The sequence below is a fragment of the Lissotriton helveticus genome, chromosome 8 (genome assembly GCF_964261635.1).
Source record: "Lissotriton helveticus chromosome 8, aLisHel1.1, whole genome shotgun sequence".
NCBI classification, from domain to species: domain Eukaryota; kingdom Metazoa; phylum Chordata; class Amphibia; order Caudata; family Salamandridae; genus Lissotriton; species Lissotriton helveticus.
In genome coordinates, this window is record NC_136069.1 from 365,438,696 (window position 1) to 365,462,164 (window position 23,469).

At 47.1% G+C, this 23,469-nt stretch overlaps 2 protein-coding genes across 3 annotated transcripts in view; one reads left to right on the forward strand and one right to left on the reverse strand.

Moving 5' to 3' along the window:
• The window catches only part of BRCA2 (BRCA2 DNA repair associated), a 480,797-nt gene extending 465,555 nt beyond the window's left edge, over positions 1-15,242 (forward strand). For both annotated transcript variants that reach the window (XM_078657152.1, XM_078657154.1), the window contains exon 28: positions 14,368-15,242. In XM_078657152.1, coding sequence (XP_078513278.1) covers positions 14,368-15,009 — 642 coding nt within the window. In that variant the 3' untranslated portion in view covers positions 15,010-15,242. The remainder of the gene's footprint in view (positions 1-14,367) is intronic.
• The window catches only part of N4BP2L1 (NEDD4 binding protein 2 like 1), a 363,177-nt gene continuing 354,735 nt past the window's right edge, over positions 15,028-23,469 (reverse strand). Inside the window, exon 5 of the mRNA XM_078657155.1 lies at positions 15,028-16,428. Coding sequence (XP_078513281.1) covers positions 16,236-16,428 — 193 coding nt within the window. The 3' untranslated portion in view covers positions 15,028-16,235. The remainder of the gene's footprint in view (positions 16,429-23,469) is intronic.

Consider the following 23,469-nt stretch of genomic DNA (forward strand, 5'->3'; position numbering starts at 1 on the left):
ATGGACATCACTTTCTACTCTTCATAACTCCATCATGACCTGTAGCGCCAAAACAATCTAAGGATTGAGTCGATTCCCATGAGCACTATCACCGAAAGGAGGAGTCCCCTCCTTCGTGACTACAAAAACGTCTTCGAAGAAAAACAAGGGCCCAACACCAGATGGCGATCTATGCTAAAACATATGAATCTGCAGCTCTACATGCCAAGACCAGATGCATACTGGGTAAGTAGCATTTTCCTTCTCTATGTTATGACTCTGGAAAGGGAAGGCGTAGCATTTTGATGCATTCAGAGGTTTAGTAGTCTTATTAAATCTGGGACTGCGCTAACAAAACTTTTGGGTGGATGCGTGGGAACATGAAACGCCTTCGCAACACAGAGTAATGCAAAAATGCAGCTTGCACCTTACTCTGGATTTACCAAGCTATGCAGAGCCATGCAAGGTGGCTTTGCATGGCTTAGTAAATCTCTTTGAAGCCCTTGAGTTGCCTTGCACCACACAATGGCATTGCAAGGGCTTTGTAAATCTAGGCCCAAGTTTGCTCCATGCTATTGCCCTGTTCCATTCGACCATGCTTTTCTGGCCCAACACCTGACCCTCAAATGTTTGGTTGTGCAAGAGTCTACCAGTAAGATTAACACTTAAAACTTTCCTTCTTATTTTGCCGGACCGGGAGTCAGAGCACACTGAGACCATTGGCAAGTGCATGTTTTCCTCCACCAGTCATGTTTTGTGCTCGGTCAGTACCAGCTGTCTCATAGGCCGCTCCTCCTATTCACTTTGGGATTCAATGTCCCACAGGTTTTGCCTGCTATTCCTGAGGACATCCAGGCTTCTCTCACTAAGGCCATTCAGGAAGGCTGGGATTTAGCAAAGTTTGTGATAATCTGTGGGCTGGATACCGCTGATTTCCCTAGGCCAGACAATGCACTAGTGTAGCATTTAGGCGGCACGCCTGGAGTTGGTCTCCCGGCTTCTGCGGGAGCATTTAGTCCTCATTTATGGACATACCCTACGCCAGCTCTTGCCTCTTTGGCGAGAAAGCAGATTCAGATCTTGAGCAATTAAGATAGCAGTGCCACAGCATGTTTCTTGTGCCTGTCTGTCCTGGTGAGACAGTTTCACCAACACTTTCACCTTCTCAGTTGTTGGATAGGGGCTGCTAATACTGTCAATACCAGCCTACGTACCCTGCCCAGGAAGTTTCCCATTTCGTGGTGAAAGGCTACTCATCCGACAGATTGCATAGACATCAAGGACAGTTATTCACCCCTCCAGCTGCTGCAAACACAAAAATGATTTAGTGCATCCTTCCAGGCACACAGTCTGTGGCATGATCCAATATTTTCTCCCAGGATGGCAGGCAATGCTTCGTACAAGTGGGTTCTGTAAATTATCCATCTAGGTACTCTCTTCCATTCCTTCCCACTCTGTGATACCTTCCATCACCGCCGGAATGACTGACACAGGGCCACGTATCCGTGTTGCAGCATGTAGTGCAGGCCATTCTGGCCAAAGGGGCCATAAATAGGGTCCCGGCATCGGAAGCAGGCGCTGGGTGTTCCTTTCAAAGCATATGGAGATGCCTTTGTGTGGTAGTTTTGACCTTCAAATGCTCAATCCCTTTTCTGTGAAAGGACACATTCAAGATGCTCACCCTGGTTCAGGTCGTGTCTGCCATGTAGTCTGGATGGTAGCATTGGACCTGCAGGACTATTCTTTCCACATCCCTATCCTGCAGACCCATAGATATGATCATTGTTTAATGGAGGGCAGGAGCATTCTCAGTTTGCAGTACTCCCCTTTGGCCTTACCATTGCCCGTCTGGTGGTCACAAAAGTGATGGCAGTGATCACAGAGGTCCCATTTTTCCCCTACCTTGATGACCAGCTGCTGAAGGCAGCCTCACCTCAGGCAGTCGTTATTCAATCTCAGGCTGCGATGAGCCTCTTGACATCATTTGGGTTCACTATCCACATGCTGAAGTCACACCTGACTCCGCAGATGCTCCTGTTCATCAGAGCCATTCTGAACACAGTGCAGTTTCGGGCCTTTCCCCTGGAAAATAGCGTCCAGGACATTTGGGCTTTGAGCTTAATGTTTCAGCCTTTGTCCTGGATCTCAATGAGGATGACTTTGAGGTTGCTGGGACTACTGGCCTCCTGCATCGTTCTAGTGAAGCATGCCAGATGGCATACACGGTCTCTGCAGTCAGATCTGAAGTCCCAGTGGGCACAGCACTAGAAGGATCTGTCCGATCAGGTCCACATTTGGAGGAGACTACAAGCAATCTACTGTGGTGGCTGATAATTATCAATTGGGTCAGCGGCTGACCCCTCTCCTTAGCCCATCCAGAGCTAAAAGTGGTGACATATGCATCACTTATTGGTTGGGGAGTCCATCTGGAGAGGTGGTGATCATTTCCGGCGGAGGCCCAGCTCCACATCAACCTGTGGAAGTTGCAGGCCATCTGCTTGGCATTGAAAATCTTCCTGCCCACAATTAAAGGAAGGCTAGTAGATGTGGTTATTGGCAGCACCATCACCATGTGGTACTTCAAAAAGCAGGGTGGAGTGATGTCAAGGGCTCAGTCAGGAGGCGCTACACCTCAGAGTGGCTGGTTTACAATAGGACTTTCCTAGTGGGGCACCACCTAGTGAGATTTTTAAACGCCACAGCAGACTTACTCAGTCGCTGATACCTAGCAGATCACGAATGGTGGTTACATCTGGAGGTGGCGCAGGGTATTTTTCACAAATGGGGAGAATCATGGCTCAGTCATTTCACCCACTCCAGAAATGCTCAATGTCAGCAATTATGCACATTTGAGTTTTCCAAGACATCTCTAACTTCATCTTAGGAGTTCTGAAGAAGCTCAGGAGTGCCTGAACAGAAACTATCCTGGTGGCACCGGAATGGGCAAAGAAATTGCGATACACAGATCTCATAGGCAAAAGCATAAGTCCACTGATCAGGATGCCACCGGCATAAGTCCACTGATCCAGGATGCCATCAGGACCCCTGCCCCAGTAGGGCAGGGGTCCTGCACACTAGCCTGTGAAACCTTAATCTACATGCTTGGAGATTGGGTGGCAACAGTTGCCTGCATCCGATCTGCCTCCTGAATGTGTACGTGTGATCTTGCTGCAAGGTGTCCCGCCGCAAAATGAGTATGCACCTGCTTTTGTGACAAGTTTGAGGTTTGGTGCAGTATTAAGCAAATCGACCCACTGCAAGCCAAACTCTTGCAAAAGCAGTTTTTTTGTTTTGACCTTAGCCAAACGACTTACTTTGGTCACAATTAAGGGTTACTCGTCTGCTCTTTCAGCTTTTTGGCGTTTGCTGGATCAACCTTTCTCATTTAAATGACCTGTTGTCAAGTGTTGATTCAAAGACTAGCAGCATTTGTTCCCCCACACCTTTCATCATGCCTCAGTGAGACTTGAATTTAGTCTTCTCATTCCAGATGTGTACTCTTTTTGAGCCGCTACAGAGTTGTCCATTTTAGCTTCTCATCCTCACAACCAATGTCCTCATCGCCATATCAGCACCATGTGTGAGTGAGCTGCCAGTCCTCTCTATTAACCCGCCTTACACAACATTCTTTTTGGACAAGCTGGTGCTAAGGACCTAAGCTTCTTTTCTTTTCTTTTCTTTTCTGTTCACCCCTTTTCAAGTCAGGCAAACTATCACCATCTCAGCATTCTTTGCCCTATCTCACCCTTATGAGGAGGAGGGAAAAATACCATTGGCTGGATCTAAAAGAGCCAAGTTTCTGCATTGACTATACCAGGGAACATTGTGAGGATAATCCGCTCTTGGGTTGATGCACTGGGATGAAGGGCAAAGCAGTGCAGAAAAGGCCATCTCCCGCTGGATGGTTCTCTGCATCCAAATCTGCTATGCACAGCTAACCACTACTTAAGTCGCAGCCCCCAGAGGCCTTGTGGGCTTGTTCCACTAGGGCCAAGGCTGCTAGCACTGCATTGGCATGTGGAGCACCATTCTAGACTTAAGCCAGATTGCTAGGAGGAGTTTAGTTCATATGACACCTAGGTCCGTCGAGCGAGGCATTTTGCCTGCTCTGTCCTCCAGGATTTTTTTTTTTTTTTAAAGAACCTTTATTGTCATGATACGGAGATACAAACATGGGCCCACAACCAGTCCGGCCGGCCGCTATGCAAATCGATTAAAAGTAATGTATTAGAAAAACATACAGCGGTCCGGAGGCCAGTAGCTGAGCAGCATCCAGGATATACCATACAATTAAAGTACCATGCGATAATAAGGATCTGAGACGGGTCATTTTGTAATAACGGAAAAGAAAATAAGATTCAATGTCGCATAGTCACACACCCCCCTAATATAGCTAACTAAAGCAAGGAATTTACGCCAGTGATGTACATAGAGGAAAAGGATGGGGGAGGGGGTATACGAATCAGGATAGACGCAATAGACACCAAGCAAGCATAGCGAACTAGCCCCACCCCTCAAGGCGAAACACAATATGGGAGACATGGAAGACGACGACATCGAAAAAGGAAAAGGGCAAAGGGCCATAGAAACAAGATAGGACAAAATAAACCCAACCCTCAACCCTGCACCCCTGCAAAAGGCTACGGCCTACCCCCCCCCCAGCAGCGTGCCTGTCGCCCTAAATAAGAGACCCGAAATACAGAGAAGAAAAAGAAGAGAAAAAATACAGGAGAAGGGCCCTCGAGCCGGTCATCCGGTCCCTCCCACCGCCGCGTACTAAAATCGTATAAACAGTAAAGGTAAAAGAAATACAGGTAGCAGCAATCACGTAGAACACAATCAATTACAGCCCCTCTAAGCGCCCCTCAAATCACCATCAACCAGCTATGAGCCCCTCCATGTTCTAATCGAATTCACCCCTGGCCACGTTTGTCAATAGTACCAACGTTGAACCATCCCTCAAACAAGATACAAAATAGCACAAAGAGTCCGATTACACCGGGAGGATCAGGCAGTGGCGCCGCTCCACAGGACCCCAGCCACCGAAATTTCGCCGATGATACATGGCGGAAGTCTGAGTGGAACAATGTCAACACCGCCAACAGTCTCGAGTCAGAACACAGTCCCGCCAGACACGGAAAGGGAAACACACGAAGCGGAAAGCGCCAAAACCCCGACGGGGCCGCCCAAGTCGTGTATCGATGCTGTTCCTCCACTTGCCTATCAAAGAAAGGCCCCGGTGAGACAATCACATGCGCCACAGATGCATCCACATTAGGCTCATGAACCAAATCTATCCACGGCTCTAAGAATGTAGACTCATCCGGGGAACACGTCGATGAAGCAGAGGCAGACACAGCGGCGCCTCCCTGAGAGCGATCCGTGCCGTTACAAGATGGCGGGACAACAATGGCGGCCATCCTTTGTCCCAAATCTCGGGCCTCCCGGATCAGGGCTGTCCGCAGGGTTGTTAGTGCAGCCAGGATATGTTTGGGCGCGGGCGGTTGCTCACATGGCCAGACCCCGAGGCTGTCTGGCGCACCGGTTTCTCTGCCCGGATGAGGGGTGCACGGGGAAGCATCATCCGCCATTACAGCCGTCACATTCTCTTTCCCCTCCACCGCACCTCAGGAGCGGGCCTGACCCCCGGGATCAGCAGGATTCACATCGGGATCGCAATAGTCTGGGCAGGCAGCAGAAAGGAGAGTCACCGAAAGGCTAAACAAGCTCCCCGCTGCCCAGGAGTCACCCGCCGGTTCCCAGGGAGGGCTGTTAACAATACCGGGTATCACACCGAAGGGGAACTGGGCATCATGGACTCTCTCCGTCCCGGATATTTCGCATCTCCCGCAGGGCAACCCACTATTGGGGGTGGGTTGGTATCACCTCTTCCGGCTCACAGTTCTCAGGCTCTCTCTGACCGGCTTCCCATCGCGACCAGAGGCCGCTGGTGTTGCAATCATGACCGGACACTCCCCTCACTCGAGATCCCGGCCGCAGCACCTCGAAGGCCGCCAAAGAGACGGAGACAATTCTTCGGGTCTACTGCAGGGTGGAGCCTCAAAAGCAGATGGTAAGTGAACACTTCCCTTCACCTACTGAAATTAGCAAAAACTGCTCGGGTTTATGACAGGATATATGTGCGGGCGGGAGGGCACACGGAGCCAAGCAGTTATGCAGCCATCTCGATCGCCATCTTGGCTCCTCCCTCCAGGACTTTTTGATTATGAGCCAGTTCACAGACCCACCACCTGGGAGATACTGCTTTGGTGTCTATTCAAAAGGTGAGGAATCTGCCGTTAGAAGTATCCATAAGAGAAACAAGTTACATACGTTTGATAGTGCTTTTCTAATGAATACTCTAACCACAGATTCTTCACTGGCCCACCCACCTCTCTCTATTGTGAATTGGGCTCTATTTCCATCTAAGAAAATACCAGCCTAGAGATCTGCACACTGGTCAAAACAATATGTTTCTGTTTCTGGGGCGTGGACAGCATAGAAAGCAGCTGACATAGGGAGCATGGGTGGCGCTTATATGTGGTTCTGCACGTCACTTCTAGAGCAGAACAATGTTGTGTGCTGCCGTACAGTGCCACCTACCAGCGCACAGATGTTCTGCTGAAAAGTTTTACGATTCATCTGACGCCAGGGGAATATTAATAAGGTGAGGCATCTGCAGTTTGAGTATCTACCAAAAAGAGCGTTAACAAAGGTAAGTAACTTGTTCTTCCCTCCTCCACCCAGAGCTCATAGTTGTCACAGATGCAGTACTGCTGGGTTGGGGTGGGTCATCTAGGGGAGTTGGAGATCAGAGACCTATGGTCTCAGATGGAAATCCAACTCTACATCAACCAGCTGAAGCTTCGAGTGATCCACTTGACCCTCAAAGCCATGCTGATGTATATCAAAGAGAGCTTGGCGCAGGTTGGGTGGTGCAGTTTCTCAAGGACAATACTACCACCATGTGGTCCTTTATCGGTTGGAGTGGGCTCCGGGGCCCTGTGTCAGGAGGCTCTGGATATGGCCGGAACAACAGGACATCTTCCCCGTCGCCCACCACCAGGCAGGATCCCTGAATGCTAGAGTGGAAAAACAAAGCAGGCATCTTCTAGAAGATCAGGAGTGTCTGTTCTATTCTGAGGTGGTGCTGGGTGTCTTCGAATACTGGGATGGGACAAGGTTAGATCTATTCACATGTAGTGTCAGCAATTTTTAGCACTGGAGTTTCCTCCAGGGCACTCATTAGTAAGCGCTTTCAGGCTGATACATCTCAGGCTCTGAAGAAGATACGGTATGATCATGCCCTGTTCATCTTTATTGCCCCGACGTGGCCTGGGAAGTGTGGTACCCAGAGCATCAGAGCATTTGCAATCAGATCAGGCTTCTGCTTCAGGAGGACATTCTGTAGAAGCAACAAGCCAGAGTTCTGCATCTGAATCTCCACAATTTACACCTCCATATGTGGAGATTGTACACTAGCAGTTAAATGTTTTATGTTATGTTATGTTGGTAAAGCTTATATAGCGCTCAGCTGCCCCAGCTAAGGGGCGTCCCAGCACTACCAATCTAGGTTGTGGATGTTATCCTTGGTTGTAGACACCCTCCTACAAAGTTCATCTACCATGGGGCAGATTGGTTGCCAGGTGTGGTGGCAAAGTCACTGGACATTTGATAGCTAAAATCTCCAATATTCTTTTGTTCATTTTCTCCTTAGCCCAGCAAGGCCCGTAGTGGGCACAGTGAAAGGCTACTTATCAGCTTGTCTTTGATGGATTAGCTGCCCTTGTTTAAGTCACCAGTTGTGATGCTTTCCATTAAAGATCTTACACACGTTTCCTCCCAATCCATTTGTGTTGCCCCACTGAGACCTTAACCTGGTCTAGAAATTCCTTATATGTATGCCCCTCACAACTGCTCCCTAAGGCTCTTGACGCTGAAAAGTTTTCCTTATAGCCATGATGTGTACGTGAGCTGAAGGCCCTGTCAGCGCATCTGCCCTACACTACCTTCTTCCCAGTCAAGTTAGTAATGATGTTGAGGATTAAGGTTGTGACATCCTTCCATGTTGGCCAATCACCTTGCCTGCATTCTTCACTCTGCCTCATCTCTTGTAAGAGGAGAGGCTACATAACCTGAATCCAGGTAGGGTGTTGAGTTTTTACATTGACCAGATGAATGGTGGAAGGCTTCTCATGTGCAGTGGCAGTTCTAAAGAGGACCCTGTCAAAGTAGATAGTACTCTGAATTAAGATCTGCTAGGCATCGACCAAAAAGTAGCCCCTTGAGACCCCATTCTGCCAGGATCAAGGACACTACAATGGAGTTGACACATGGTGCTTGTTTTTTTAAATTATATTTACCAGACTACGATATAGGCATTGGTGCATATGTTCATAGATTACTTCTGCTTTGACAGCCAGATCCAGCAAGGTCTCTTTAATCGCTCGGCGCTGCAGGACATTTCGTTCACTCCCCACCAACAATTGTTCTACACTGTACATCTGAGGGCACCGAAAAGGAAAGAGAAAAAAGCAGATATCTGATAGAGACTACTAGCCACAGATTCCTTAATGTAGAAGTATCCCCAGGCGTAAGACTGGATCCGGAAAATTTTCTTTGCCACAGCATCTCCACGTGACTCCGCCCTGACGTCATCCGCGGGCTTGACGTCAGCAAGGTCACATAAGCCTCACCCCGGCGCGCCGTCGTCAGTTTTTCTCTTTTGATCCAGATCTTGTCCCTGACCTGTTTTCAGGCCTTTTTTTCACACTTTGCGTAGAGGAACAGTGTGCGAATGCCTTCAGGCTTCAAGACGTGTACTTCTTGTGCACGTCAGATGTCAGCGACGGACCCTCACCCTATTTGTATGTGGTGTTTGAACGAGCACCATGACTCTACGGACTGCGACGCTTGGCAGCACTTCAAATCGAAGTCCCGGCTGGAGCGCCGGATGATGTTGCTGTTTGCCCGCTTGTCCAGGTCGGTTTCGTCCCAGCGTCCGTCCCCTACCTCGGAAGCCAGGAGCCCCAAGGGCGTCGCTTGCCAGCTGGTAGGTCCTGCAGCTTGTCTCCGAGGCCATGTCCTCATTCGGCAGAGGGCGCGGTGTCCCTCGGGACATGCGCCCTCACCTGCTGCCACCCTACACGCCCTTCCCTGGCGTCATGGCCCAAATGAAAGCCTATGCTTCGGCTCTGCAGGCTTCTTTGGTCCCTCCTCCACCTCCTGAGACGTCCGTGGATACCTTGCCTCGCAAAGGGCCTTCCGCGGAGTCGCCGACTGGTTCGGCTTCAGGTTGTAGGAGGGTGGTGTCGTCGACGTGCGGTCCTGCGGGGCTCCCCTCATCGACGCATGGCGTCCCTACCTCGCCGCAAATCCCTACTGGGCTCCCTGTGGAGTCTCAGGAGATCGCCGGACTCAGGGCTCGCCCCCGAATCCCCCCAGTCCTCTGAGCAGGCGGCAGTCTCGCCAGAGGCCGAGCAGGCGCCTTTTCGGCATGAAGGCTTTCCTCCCCAGTCCTGTCGGTGCCGCAGGTGGAGGCCGGGGGTGCTTTCCTGAGTCCCTCTCGGTCCGCTACCCAGGCGGCTGCCTCGAGTGAGGTTGAGCCGGCGCCTTTTCGGCGCCGTTCTTTAGTCGACCCGGCTACACCCGCCCCATTCTCCTAGGGAGCACGTGGTGGTGGAGGTCGACTCGGCGCCGCCGACGTCGAGCCAGCGCCTGTGGCGGACTCCACAGCGCTGTGCCGGCATCGGGTCCTCGACTCGTCGCCAGAGGTTCCTTCCTCTCCGGAGGTTGGTCATCTCCTGGTCTCTTCTGAGACGGGACACCGCAACGTTGCTTTTTCACCAGCAACCTCTAGGGAGGGCTCCTTGCCGTCCCTGCAGCCTCAACCCTCGGACCCTCTCTTCCGCAGCTCATGGTTGGTTGCTCCGCCAGCTTCTCTGCCTTCCCCGGGGGCTCCTCAGGTTCCCCACTCGTCCGTGGATCCCCACTATTCAGGGATTGGCCGTTAATACCTCCAGCTGGACTTGGGGACGGACGGCTGTAAGTTTACAGCCGTCGCCCACAGAGGAATTGCTTTCTCCCCTGCGGCGCCCTACGGAGGCCAGTGTTGCCTTTGTTCGGGCTATTTCCACGACCACTGGCATTCTGCGAATGGGTGACCCCTTCACCCCATTCCCTGCGGATCACCTGTTGGAAGTTCTCCACCAAGGCTCTGGTGGACGGGAGCTGCTTCTTCCATTCGAAGCTTCGCTCCACAACTCTCTTCTGGGGCTTGGCACGGGAGATCCGGTACCTCAGCTGTTCCTACACCGCCACCGTTCTGTTCCGCATGACCTAGTCTGCCTTTCCTTCCACCCTTCTACTCAGGGCCCTCTTCTGCAGACTGCCTTTCCTTCCTTGCCTTTGGTGTTGTTTCCTCCGTCACGGGAGACCCGGTGCTTGGATTCATGGGGGCGAAACATCTTCGCTTACTCCAGTGCTGCTTTGCGGGCGCTCAACACCCTTTGTGTGTTGGCCAGGGCTACCTCCAGCCTGTGGGATTCTGTGGAGTCCCTTCTGTCTCGCGTCTCCCACGAGGGTGCTCGCGCTGATCTACGGCACCATGTGTTGGACGGTTGGGAGTGGGCCACGTTTATTCTTCGTGCGGCCTTGGATGTTGCTGATGCTCTCGGCCGTGCTATGGCCACTTCTGTGGCCCTTCGTCACCATGCTTGGTTACAGGATGGTGTTTTTCCTGAGAATATTAGGGAGCGTCTGGTTGACCTGCCCTTTGATGGGGTTCTTTTGTTTAACACCCACGCGGACTCCGCCATTCAACGTCTCCTTGCGGGGCTCCGTCCTCCTCCCCCTCCGTAAGCTTGGCTTGTTGATCCTCCGGGGCTTGATGGGAGGCGTTATCCCATCTTTTTCCTGGAATCTGGAGTTTTGATTGGCCCGTTTGTGTGTTTTGACGTGCCTTCGGGGTCCCTACGTTTGCACCCTCTCTCCTGTTGGCTGCTGGTACAGCCCTTCTGGCAATTGTGTATTTTTTGGCTGATTGTTAAGCCGTCTGTGGTTCTAACCGCAGGTCCTTATGTTCATGTTCTCTGATGCAGGATTTTTTTCCCCTAAGATTGGTTCCCATGTTTTCTTTGGGACGTGTCATACCCTAGTGGGGTACATGTAGCTATTGTATAGCTCTGTATTACGCTGGGAGGGTGTGGACTCCCCTTTGCAGGTTCCTCGCCTTTCCTCGCTGTATACCGCTGATGCAGTTTCTTCGATCTTTGTCTGGGCATAGTTTGCGCTGCTTCAAGTTCTGTCACTTTCAGTATCCGCTACATCGCTGGATCAGCTTTGGCATGCCGTCTGCAGTGTTGTGCTGGTATTTTCCTGTGTTCTAGTTGACGGCTTTAGTCCGTTCTGCGTATTTCTCTTCGGGCTGGCCCCACTTTTTCGTGGGTCTGTTTTTGTCTGGAAAGGTCTTCCTTTAGGGGTTGTTCTGGATTTTCCTCATCTTTGCCTTTGTCTTGCGTTCGGCTTGGTAGTTCGGGCTAGACTGTTCCCATGAGGCACAGGGTCAAGGCTGATTTGCATATGGACATATTTGAACTGGGGTGGTGTGGTGAGCAAAAAAACGATGGATTTAGGCCCAGATCTCTGTACTGGGGTGAATATATGACATTGTTCTGCATTCTGTCCATCAACTGTTGTTTTTGTATTTGTCACCCCTAGTAGGACGGGTATGCTCAGACGTGAGTCCCGTGCTCTCCACGCCACTGAAGTCAAGCTATCCTGGCTGAAGACGGCTGATAGCCAGAAACCGGTCCTAGGATGCTTGATTCCGGGCCAGGGAAAACATGGCTTGGCAGTTCATGCTTGACTGTTCCCATGAGGCACAGGGTCAAGGCTGATTTGCATATGGCCATGTTTGAACTGGTGTGGTGAGCAAAAAAACGATGGATTTAGGCCCAGATCTCTGTACTGGGGTGAATGTATGACATTGTTCTGCATTCTGTCCATCAACTGTTGTTTTTGCATTTGTCACCCCAAGTGGGACGGGTATGCTCAGACGTGAGTCCCGTGCTCTCCACGCCACTGGAGCCAAGCTATCCTGGCTGAAGATGGCTGATAGCCAGAAACCGGTCCTAGGATGCTTGATTCCTGTCCAGGGAAGGCATGGCTTGGCAGTTCGGGCTGGACTGTTCCCATGAGGCACAGGGTCAGACTGATTTGGATATGGCCATGTCTGAACTGGGGTGGCAGAGTGGGCTAAAGAACAGTGATGGATTAAACCCAGATCTGTTGACTGGGTGTGAGTGTTTGATTGGTTCAGATGCTCCGTCCATCACCACCCCCTTTTGTACCACTTTGTTCGCCATAAGTTGGCAGGGTATGCTCAGACGTGAGTCCCTTGCTCACTTTGCCACTGGATTCAAGCAAGCCTAGCTGAAGACGGCTGAAATGCCAGAAACTGGTCCTAGGAAGCTTGTTTCCGGTCCAGGGAAGGCATGGCTTGGCAGTTCAGGCTGGACTGTTCCCATGAGGCACAGGGTCAGACTGATTTGTATATGGCCATGTCTGAACTGGGGTGGCAGAGTGGGCTAAAGAACGGTGCTGGATTAAATCAAGATCTGTTGACTGGGTGTGAGTGTTTGATTGGTTCAGATGCTCCGTCCATCACCACCCCCTTTTGTACCGCTTTCTTGACTGTGGAGCCATCCTTGCCTTGTCCACTGGCTCGAGGCTGAGGCCGTTTCAGCTGTCCCCTTCACTGTGTGTGTTCTCCTGTGGAGGGCTCTGCCTCACTTTCTACCTCTTCTCCTTGGAGTTTTGGGGTGGCTCTTTCTTCCGCTGTACTCCTCTGGTGTTGTCTGTCCCTCCGGGGCTTTCTGGCGGATGTTCCTTGTACCTAAGATGGGCTTGGGGTATCATGGCCTACCTTCGCCTTGTTCTTGCTTCCTTCTGCTTGGTGGGGGATGGACCGTCCTTCGGGTCCCAATGACACATCCCCTGTTGGGGCCCTGTGTTCTTCCACGCTGGTAGGGCTCTCTCTCGACCCTTCTCCCCTCTGGGTATGGCTAGGGTATCTATTCTACGTTAAGGAATCTGCGGCTAGTAATCTCTATCAGATATACAAGTTACTTACCTTCGGTAATGATGTATCTGGTAGAGACGATTCTAGCTGCAGATTCCTTCACGACCCACCCTTCCTCCCCGTTCTACGAGGACCTTCAGCTTGGTCTTCTGCACTCGCCTACCTCCGGGTGGTTTTGCCTTCAGCAAGTGCCCTCTTTCACTTCCTCTCTAGTGGGATGCTCGTTCTGTTTCTTTGATCCACTCCTTCCTTTCTGGTTATTGGTTGGTGGGTTCATGGGTGCTTCTGCAACCCTATACCCTGGTTTTCCAGTGTGGGCCCTACTCGTGCTCTTCTCCCCTTTTCATTGCTTGACATTTTTTGGCTCCTCTGCAGTCCTGTGAGTTGGGGTCTCTTGGCTGTGCCTCGACCCTTAGGTCCTTACAGAGAATGTGTCTCTCCTTGCTGGTGTTGCTTTGGGTTTAAATTGTCATTGCTTTTCTGTTCTGGCCTTGTTGTTCCTCACTGTTTATGGGCTGGGGTTGCAGGCCTCTTTCGTCTGTTGTGACGTTTTTCACATGCTTTTCTGTCCTGAGTGGCTGTCGTATTTGCTTGCAGGGTTGCTTCGCAGCAGCTGTGCTCTGCTCTTCCCTTCTATGACTTTCGGTGCATAGTGTCTGGCACTCTCCCGGAGGGTGCTGTTCCTCACCATTCGTTTCTTCCCTTTCAGTTTATCTGATTTTTTCGCACATTTTTCCCATATTCTCACAGTTTTTGTTTGTGATGGCTCCGTGTTGAGGGCCGGAAAAGTTCTCTTAAGAAAACTGCAGTTGGCGCGCCGGGGTGGGGCTTATGTGACCTGCTGACGTCACGCCCGCGGATGACGTCAGGGCGGAGTCACGTGGTACCGCCCCCCAGCGCGCAGAGATGCTGTGGCAAAAAAAAATAAAATCCGGATCCACTCTGACGCCTGGGGATAATTCTACGTTAAGGAATCTGCGGCTAGAATCGTCTCTATCAGATACATCGTTACCGAAGGTAAGTAACTTGTACGTCAGTGCGCAGAGGGTGGTGCTTGTATGTGGCTTCGCTCCATCACCTCTGGAGCCAAAGGACCCCCACCTGCTGGTATTCTGGACCATTTTTATTTTCTGGATTCAGTCAGGTGCTTGGAGAAGGTGAGGAATCTACAGTAAGATCCACAAGAAAAAGCATTACCAAAGGTAAGTAACTTGTTCTTTACATCTGAATATTTACAATTGTGCATCTCCATTTGTAACTATAATTGTGAAAAACTGACATTACATCTTTTTTTTTTTTTTACATAGACACCTTCAGATGATAAAACACAGTTGTTAAGAGCATCTTTGTCTATGTTCACACCTGAACGGAAATTGCCTGTGACCCCAGTGTCTGCAAGTATCACACCACAGGTTAGTGGCAGGGATAAGAATGAACTTGATTCTTGTAAAGACAGCAAAAAGAAAAAAGCAATAAATTTCCTCTGCCGCATACCTTCTCCACCCCCAGTTTCTCCAGGCCAAGCAATGGTTTCTCCATCTCTGCAAAAAGCATTTAGACCACCAAGAAGTAGTGGACCTCCATACTCCAGTATGATAAGGGGGAAAGACTGCAAATCAACTGGTGCCAGATCTCTCCAGAAATGTAATACTAATTCTAAACCGGAGGAAGGATGGGTAGCAGATGAAGAACTTGCAATGATAAATACCCAGGCACTTTTATGTGGTATGGATGAAGAAAAAAAGATGTGTATTTTGGGTGAAAACTCAAATGATCTGCTTAGTGATGCTGAAATAAAAAAAGATTGTCACCAGTCAGTTATAGGCATCGGCACTGATGCTGTGATTGATGTGAGACAGGAGACTGAAGATGATGAGAAGAAACTAAACGTAACCCAGCCTGTATCATACCAAAGAAAACTGAAAAGAAGAAAAAGAAAATGTTACTAAAGCAAAATGTACATATTCTACTTTGTTACAAGGGTTTTATTATATTGTAGATAAATGTATATGAAGCATAGCACTGTTCTATTTTCATATCTGTACTAAAAAATAATTTATGAAAGATATGTGGACAAAACTTTATATATCTGAACAGATCTGTTTTATCACTTAAAAGTCGAGATTTTACAACTTTATGTACTGAAATATGTGTTTAGTGTAAATAAAATGTATTAAGAATATCGTAGCGCACAGAGTTGTACTTGTGTGCATGTTATGCTTCTTAGCAGTGTCCTTCATATTCTTTGGAATTTTTTTTTTCCTTAACGTTTTTTCTAAAAAAAACTACCCATATGCAGCCATACAAAAATTACATTTTTACAGAAAGTACAATTTGCATTATATCATTTTTCTCCTGAAAAATAATTTGAATGCTCATGAAAATTGATGAACTATACTAAAACTTTAAACGTAATTAAATGTACTGAACAATGAAAGAACTAAGCGAAATGGTATACTCTCATACAGGGGTTTGTTACATAAGATGGCCACCCTTAACCACTGACATTGTTCCCTTTCTAGTGAAGGAAGCTTCTCACACCAGTCACCACTTCTGTCAGGAATGTCATTAAATAGGCTAAAACGGTAGTGTCTGGTCACGTTTTCCTTGTACGAATAGCTGTAGTACATTTGCACAAAGCGAAAGAAAACCCACAGAACAGACTAAGTAAACAAAGCAATACAATGACTTCACAGCAACATTTCCTGAGAGATTATTGGTTGAGGCAGTCGTAGTCAGTACACAGTACTGCTTAGAATACATGATAACTTTTCTGTGTAGCTGAGCATGTGGAACGCATCGTAAAATGGAATGAAATGTAAGTGAAAATGATAAACCTGAACAGCTAGTAAACGTACGAAAATATTTGACAATTAAAAATTCTTGATAATTAAGACTTTTCCAGTTTAAAAACAAGTGAAAAAGCACTGCAAAGCAGAATATGTGTATACAGTTTAGACTGGAAAACTATACATTTGTGATTCGACTGGGCAGTGAGAATAAAGTTTAAAAAAATCGGTAGATAATGCAATATAAAGAATTTTCTTATTTTAGCTGTTGCAAAACACACAACTTCTTTTTCCTTGTGACTTCACACCCACGGTGTTTGTAGCAATATTGTTTACTGGAGTCTTGTCATGTTCTATTACTTAGAGAATCAAAATAGTCAGATATTTTAAAATCCACTATGAAATTGACCCCGTCTGTTTCGTCTTTCGTTTGACATAGCGCCATGTGTTTTTCTTTCCGGTACGGATGTCCGTGTGCTTGGTTCATCAGAATGGAGCACCGTGTGAAATGTGACATTGTGCTCATACTGTTCTTTCATGCGCTGTATTTTCTCTTTAGGGACCCCATGACTATTTTTCCTGCAAACAAAGCGAACAAAAAATACAAAAAAACAGTTAGTTAAACATAAAAACGAAATTTGGCTCATTGCAACATCATTCCCATGCTAGCGGGCAGTATTATACCGATATGTAGATAAAATCAATAGATGAGTGGTATGGTGTATTAACTAACAATTAAAAAAAAAAAATTCCAACACAAAAATGCACCATCTTAACAGAATATGACTGGCAAATATTTACATGATGAACGTTTGAATATGAAAGTCTTGATTACAACAATGTGCAGGTTTTGCACAAGAAAAGGAACTACCTAGGAGTCAGTGAAACGTAGGAATTCTTGTTTCAGTTTTTTTCATTGTGAACTGTCCCTACTAATTTGCATTGTGGCACCTGGAAAATCTCATATTAGTGACCAAGCAAAATGAAGACTACCAGCTGGACCACAACAGACTAATGAATTTCCAATTTAGTCAACCATCAAAATGAGGTAGAACTAATTGTAAGTATATTTGTCTTTAACCCCTTCCATGCTGATGACGAACCCCAGCCGTCATGCACTACGGTGCTCGTGTGCTGATGACGGCTGGGGTTCGTCGCGGCCCCGCCCTGTTCGTGTGTTTACCGCACAGCAGGGGAATCGTGGCCGCATGGAAGGGATTAAACAGATCAAAAGAGGCTTATGAGTGAAGATTTGGAAAAGTCTTTTTAGGACTGGCTATGTAACCTTTAGCTGTCTCGCCAGCCTCATCATAAATGAAAGCAGAGCATGGGGTAACAGGCAAACCCACGGTTGTGACCTACATTTTGTCTCTAACGAACACTGTATGTCATCAAGGGAGTCCTGGATGTGGGGAGTCTAAGAGGCTTGAGTAGAAAGAAGAGGAGCTGAGATGACCTGTACTGTGTCCTTTGCCTGTTCGTTGTTGGAGAAATAAATACAAATTGACCTGACTGGCGATGGATGATCTTCACCTAGCAACCACTCTAACAACTTTTCATTATTTTAAGAACCTAAACATTTACTTTTTGCTCTGAATACTTGATCAAAGTTGTGGTAATAAGGAAGAAATAAATACCTTCAGGTGTACATGACCGGCAGAGGTTAGTGATACCAAGAAATTAATGGCTGACGGGCTAGCATTGAAGCATTGAAACCTAGTTAATGGTTTAAGCGCGTGCTGGCGTGAGTCTGGCAGAGGATCTAATTTCCTGACTCGAACTTAGGGCACGCCTATGTACCATAGAACACAGACAACACCTCAGCACATCTCTCTAGTCCGACGTCATGCTGCAGCAAATTGCCAGAGGTAATGGGCAATTTTGTGATGCGCAAGCACAAGATTGTGTGGCTCCACCCATTTGTGCATCTTCTTAGGCTGACCAAGCATGTTCCGGAGGGTATTTGCGTGTGTCAGACCCAGGGGTGCATCGGCTGGAACTCCGCAGTATCAAGGTATTTCCAGTGAACATTTGTTGTTAGTTTTGCCAATCTATTGTCTCTTCTTCAGCAATTTTTAAAGGCAAGGTGGATGCTACCAGTGACCATATATAACTATTGATAACCAAAAGAAGCTATTTTGAACAGGCAAAGGAAAGTAATGGCAAACATATATTAATAGTCAATGCATTGACTTATGTGCAGAACCTCCAAATCTAGTGACTGCAGTAATTATTCCTTCCAGCAGTACCCTGTTGAAGTACCTGAGGAGTCATGGTGCAATTTAGGTTTGGATATATTGGGGCATTTTAATTTCCTGCCTCCAGGTGAAAAGTTTGCTACTAGTGGATTATCAAACTGCCTTATATGCCCCACGGTGAATAGACTGGTTGAGAAGATAAATGGCTTAGTGAAAGTGTGTCCTCAAATAGCTGTGGAAAAGAGTCCTCTTATTTATTTATTTATTTATTTATTTATTCAGTGTTTTCTATAGCGCGAACATGACCCAATCCTGGGTGTCAGAGCGCTTTACAATTCAACAGCAATCAGTTTCCTTCAATGTTTACAAATTTACAAATAATATACATATTAAGTCTTACTAGGCTACAACTCGGGTTACAGAAGTACAAGTCTTGACATACTTACATTTAAAATGTAATACCCCTCCTAAAGAAAACGAGGTGTCAGCAACTGGATACACTTACAAGTCATGTACAATATCCATGTGGCTTGATAAAGGTACCTTTCCATAGCCATCGTCCCTGAATCTTGCGAATGGACTTAAAGTATCCAAACAGGGCTGATTGTAGACAATAGGTATGAAACAATGAAAGCCAACTGACTTGAGCTATCCCCAGAGACTTTGCTCTGAGATTAGCAGGTCTATCATCCTGTTTACCGGCATCTACTAGCACAGAGTAGAAGATCCAGAAATGATTTAAGTTCTCACAAGGAGCCAAGAGTTGACTGCAGTTAGTTAAGGGAGGAATTTACTCATGAGAAAGGCCTTAGCCTCTTTTTTGAAACAAGAGACCGTGGAAGCGCATTCCAAATTCTTGGTGCAGCTCCCGAGAATGCTCTATCATAAGTTCTCTTCTTACAGAAGAATGCTGGTTTCAGTAAGAAATCTGCGGACCCCCTCAAAGATCTAATGCCTCCAGAAATCGTACATTTCTGGGCAAGATAAAGTGGTGTTTTGTAGTGTAGAGCTTTGTGTGTAATACACGCCATCTTTAAGTAAATTCTTGCCTCGTACGGTAGCCATTTGAGCACTTTCAGATGTGGAGTAATGTGGTAAAATTTTCTTGTATCCGTTAAAAGTCTCACTCCCGCATTGAGGCAAGCTTTTAGTGGAGCTGTTGAAATCTTAGGAAGCCCTGCTAGAGTTGTGCATCCATACTCAATCCTTGAGATAACCAAAGCTTGGACTGCCGTTTTAAGGTCAGCAGTGTCAGTGAACAGTTTCAGTTTTCTGAGGTAGCTCAAATGGAATCGGGCAATTTTTTGCCATAGGGTTGATGGGTGCTTGCATTTTTAAATCCTTATCCAGCGTGATTCCAAGAGACTTGGAAGAATCAACTAGAATCGGAGTCCTGTTTAGCGCAGTGATCATTTTGGTCCATTTCTTGATCATCATGGAGGATTTCGGGGGGTGGGGGAGAATTCTGTTTTCTGCGAGTTGAGCCTAGGATGATTGCTAGATAGCCAATTAACGGTCTTTTGTAGTGCTTTGTTCATTATGTTATCTCTTCCAGCGATGTGATCTTCATATACAGCTGAGTGTCGTCTGCATACATGTGGAAGAAGATGCTAGCCTGCTGCAGTACCAGGCCCGGACTGGCCGTTGTGGGCACCGGGCAATCCCCCGGTCGGCCGCAAGGGTGGGGGCCGTTTTTGTTGCAGAGCCGGTTTTGCAGCATAGCTGCAAAATCGGCCCTGTAACAAAATCTGCTGAAAAGCGGCCCTGGCAAAGCGCTCGCCCGCCCGGGGGTTGGGGGGGCCAGCCAAGCACTTTGCCAGGGCCGGTTTTGGTTCCCAGTCCGGCCCTGTGCAGTACTTTGGTAGTAAGTGGCTCAATGTACAGATTGAATAGATTTGGGGATAGAGTTGATCCTTGAGGAACTCCAATATGACTTGGGGATGGAAGGGATAGATTGTGGTTCACCAGGAATGTTTGCAATCTGTTCTTTGAGAAGGAATTAAACGATTTTAGGAATGTTCCCGAAAAATCCATCCTATTCCCCAATCGGTCTAATAAATTGCCATGGTTTACGGTGTCAAATGCTGATGATAGGTCGAGGAGGACTAGTAGACAAGTTTTGTTGCGGTCTAGAGCAAGTAGAGCGTCATCGACTATGTGCATAATTGCTGTTTACATGCTGTGATCGGGTCTAAACCCTGACTGGCAGTCATTTAATAGCTTAAATTCTGTGATTTGAAGGTTCAGTGGTTGTTGAGCACATTTCCCAGAACCTTGGCTAGTCAGGGAATGTTTGTTACCAGCCAAAATTTGTTAGGGTCCGAGGGGTTCTTGGTAGGTTTTTTCAATAGAGGGATGACCCGGTCCATTTTTAGGCAGTCAGGAAAGGACCTTGGGAAAGAGAGGCATGATCTACTTTAGTCCAACTAAGGATGACCAGGTGATTGATCGTAAGCCAACATTTTGCGGGAAGAGGATCATTGTAATTGTTGTTTGTTTTAAGATCAGTAAGGTTTTGGCGATGTCTTCCTGATCATATAGTTTGAAGGTTGACCAAAGGGCATTATTTTTGGGCATTTTTGGGCGCAGGTTGGGCTGGCTGCTCCGCTGGAGTACTCTTTTGAGTCACGAGTTTAACTGTGGTATCCTTGAGTTCTCTCTCTCCAGGGAGCTAGCTTTAGTTATAAAGAATTCTGAAAAGTTGTTAGGTGGGAGGATTTGGCCAATTTTTTTGATTGATCTTTTAGTAGATCGAAGAGTTTTCTCTGTCTGTTCTTTGCATTATCAAGTTCATTTCTAAAAAAAAGTAATTTTTTTGATTGAAGTACACTTTTTGTAGTCTGGTCTTTCTTCGCTGTTTTAGATGTGGGGATGATGGGAACTGTCTCAATTTTCTTTCTGTTAGTCTGAGTTTCCGTATTTCTTCATTAAGAGAACTGTTGATCCATGGGTTTATATCTTTATCTTGTATTCTTTTTAAAGAGGCTATGTTATCGATTATTTTAGACATCGTACGGTTGTAATGATCCGTAAGCTTCCAGACGTCCACCAATCCAGGAGGAGGTTGAAGTTCGTAATCGCAACACGCTGTTATCCTCTCCATGTTCAGCCTTTAAAATCGCTAACATATTGCTTAGGTTTGACTGATTGTGAGGCTCTTTTCTTTTTTATGGATGTAATTTGGATGGTGATGATGTGGTGATCTGATCAGTCGCAAGAGACAATAGCGATTGAATCCCCCACGTTTTCTTTGGAGATGATCCAAACTAATGTAGCGCCCTTTGAGTGGTTTGGAAGACCACAAGCCTGCACCCGTGAGTGTTCTGCTAGGAAGGTTTAGACAATATTGACCTGATTATCTTTGAGGTCATTCCAATGTAGATTGAAGTCCCCAAGAAAGATATCGTTGGAGTGCTGTTCAGAGTTTGCTGTAATAATTTCCATCAGTTGGTCTATGAACATCGCGTGTTTTACCTGGGGGACGGTAGAGCGCGTGTTGTTTAAAGTGTTGATTATCTGAGAGACATAGAGAGAGCCCAAGGTATTCACAAGACTCCAGAGGGTCATAGTGAGCTTTAGAGATGGAGATGTCTGATCTGTGGATACAGGCCACTCCTCCACCTGTCACACAGTATTGCAGTTTGGTGGAACCAGTAGGTCTAGGCAAGGGGACGATGCATTATTGAGCCACGATTCTATTAGAATAGATACGTCAATTCCCTTGGTTCAGGATTAGGTCAGCAATGTTTACGAAGTTGTCTCCCTTCCAGTGTTTAAAAGGTTGAATGGTGCGGTTAAAGCTTAATCCCTTTTGGTTGGAGTGTTGCAAGTTTCTTACTGTTTTTGACCCCAGGAAGGTGGCTTATTATCAAAGGAAATATAAAAAACATTATGACACAAAACATGGAGTTGCCTAGAGAAATTGGGGTGTGCGTGAGATGGTGTTTGTAAAACGGCAGAAGTGGGTCTCTAAAGTTGAATCCAGGTTCATGGGACCGTTTCGAGTGACTGATGTCAAGAGGAATGTACTTGTGTTGAGAAATTGTGGTATGTCACATTTGGTCAAGAGTTTTCAAAAGAGACGGGTGAGCTTCTGAGTTGTTGGACAACTCTGGAAGTGTTGTGAGCACGCCAGTCAACTTCGGTGGAGTTGCAAACTCGCTACCAGTCCAGTTTTGCAAGAATGTTGTAGGCACACTTATCAGGAAGAGCACAACCCATTTGAAGGATTGTGTGTTGTGGTAGGATTCACTTATTCCATCCTCTTTTGGTCTCTGCGCAACTTTTAAGGGTGTTATAACATGGGTGGCAACAGTACTGGTCATTTTGCCACAGCTTGTGATGTGTATTGGTTACTTACCAAATGTTATTGTATTGCCTGTACATATGCAATATGTTGTTTTTTTCTCTAAGGAACACTATAGATCATCATGTGGGGTTCGAGAAGGGTTGAGTTGGAAGAAGAGGAGATGACATGCACGGTGTCCTTTGCCTGTTCTGTGTTGGAGAAATAAATGCAACTTAACCTGGAGCGAAGTGTATTATTGGATTATAGCCCCCACATTGACTCGCTTGCACCGTATGTGTATCATTTTATGCATATTTATAAAGTGCAAGTCAACACTCGAGGCATGTGGGCACTGATTAGCAGGTGTTAGTAATCCAACTTGTTTTATTCACCGAAGAAGGATGAAAGGCTGGGTGGGACATCAGTAATTCTTTTCTTTGCCACTGCGTTTTCCCTTCAATTCTAGATCACTGTTTATCTTGCAATCATTGTTACATTTTTCCAGATAAACCAGAAAAATAACACTTGAATCCGATCCTCCCTCCTCTGACTTTCTGACTTTGTTCTCTCAACTTCCTCATTCGTAGGCTCGAGCATTGGATAAACCTTACAGATAGACAGTCTCCTTGAAGGAATACAAAGCAACCTTAATAAAAACAAGCTCTGGCAAAGCCAATAGGTCTCACCTATGGAAGAGCTGTTGGCTTTGCCAATGTCTTTTAGCCTTGTTGTCCAGAGGTGAGGCTGCTGTGCAGCATAGCTGAAAGTTAGAAAAAAAGCACTATGATACGGCAAGCAACAACGGTGGAGGGAGAGGGACAAGCGGCAAAGCGGAAGGGACAGGGCACGCAACAAAGCAAGGATGGGGCAAACAGTGAGGCCGGGGGCAAGCAACAAAGCAGGATGTGATGGGAGAGACTAGGGCAAGCAATTGCACAAGCAATATCATGGGAGGAGTAGGTGCAAGTAAAACAAAAGAAGTACCTCAGAAAGTGCGACCAATGGAACGACACACTAGGCAAAAAAGTGGTACTTAGGCCAATGAGTAAAGATGAAGCCAAGCAATGGGCGGTTTCTAATCCCTTTGTAAATTAACAAAACTGCTGATAGAGACTCACCTTTTGAATACATCCC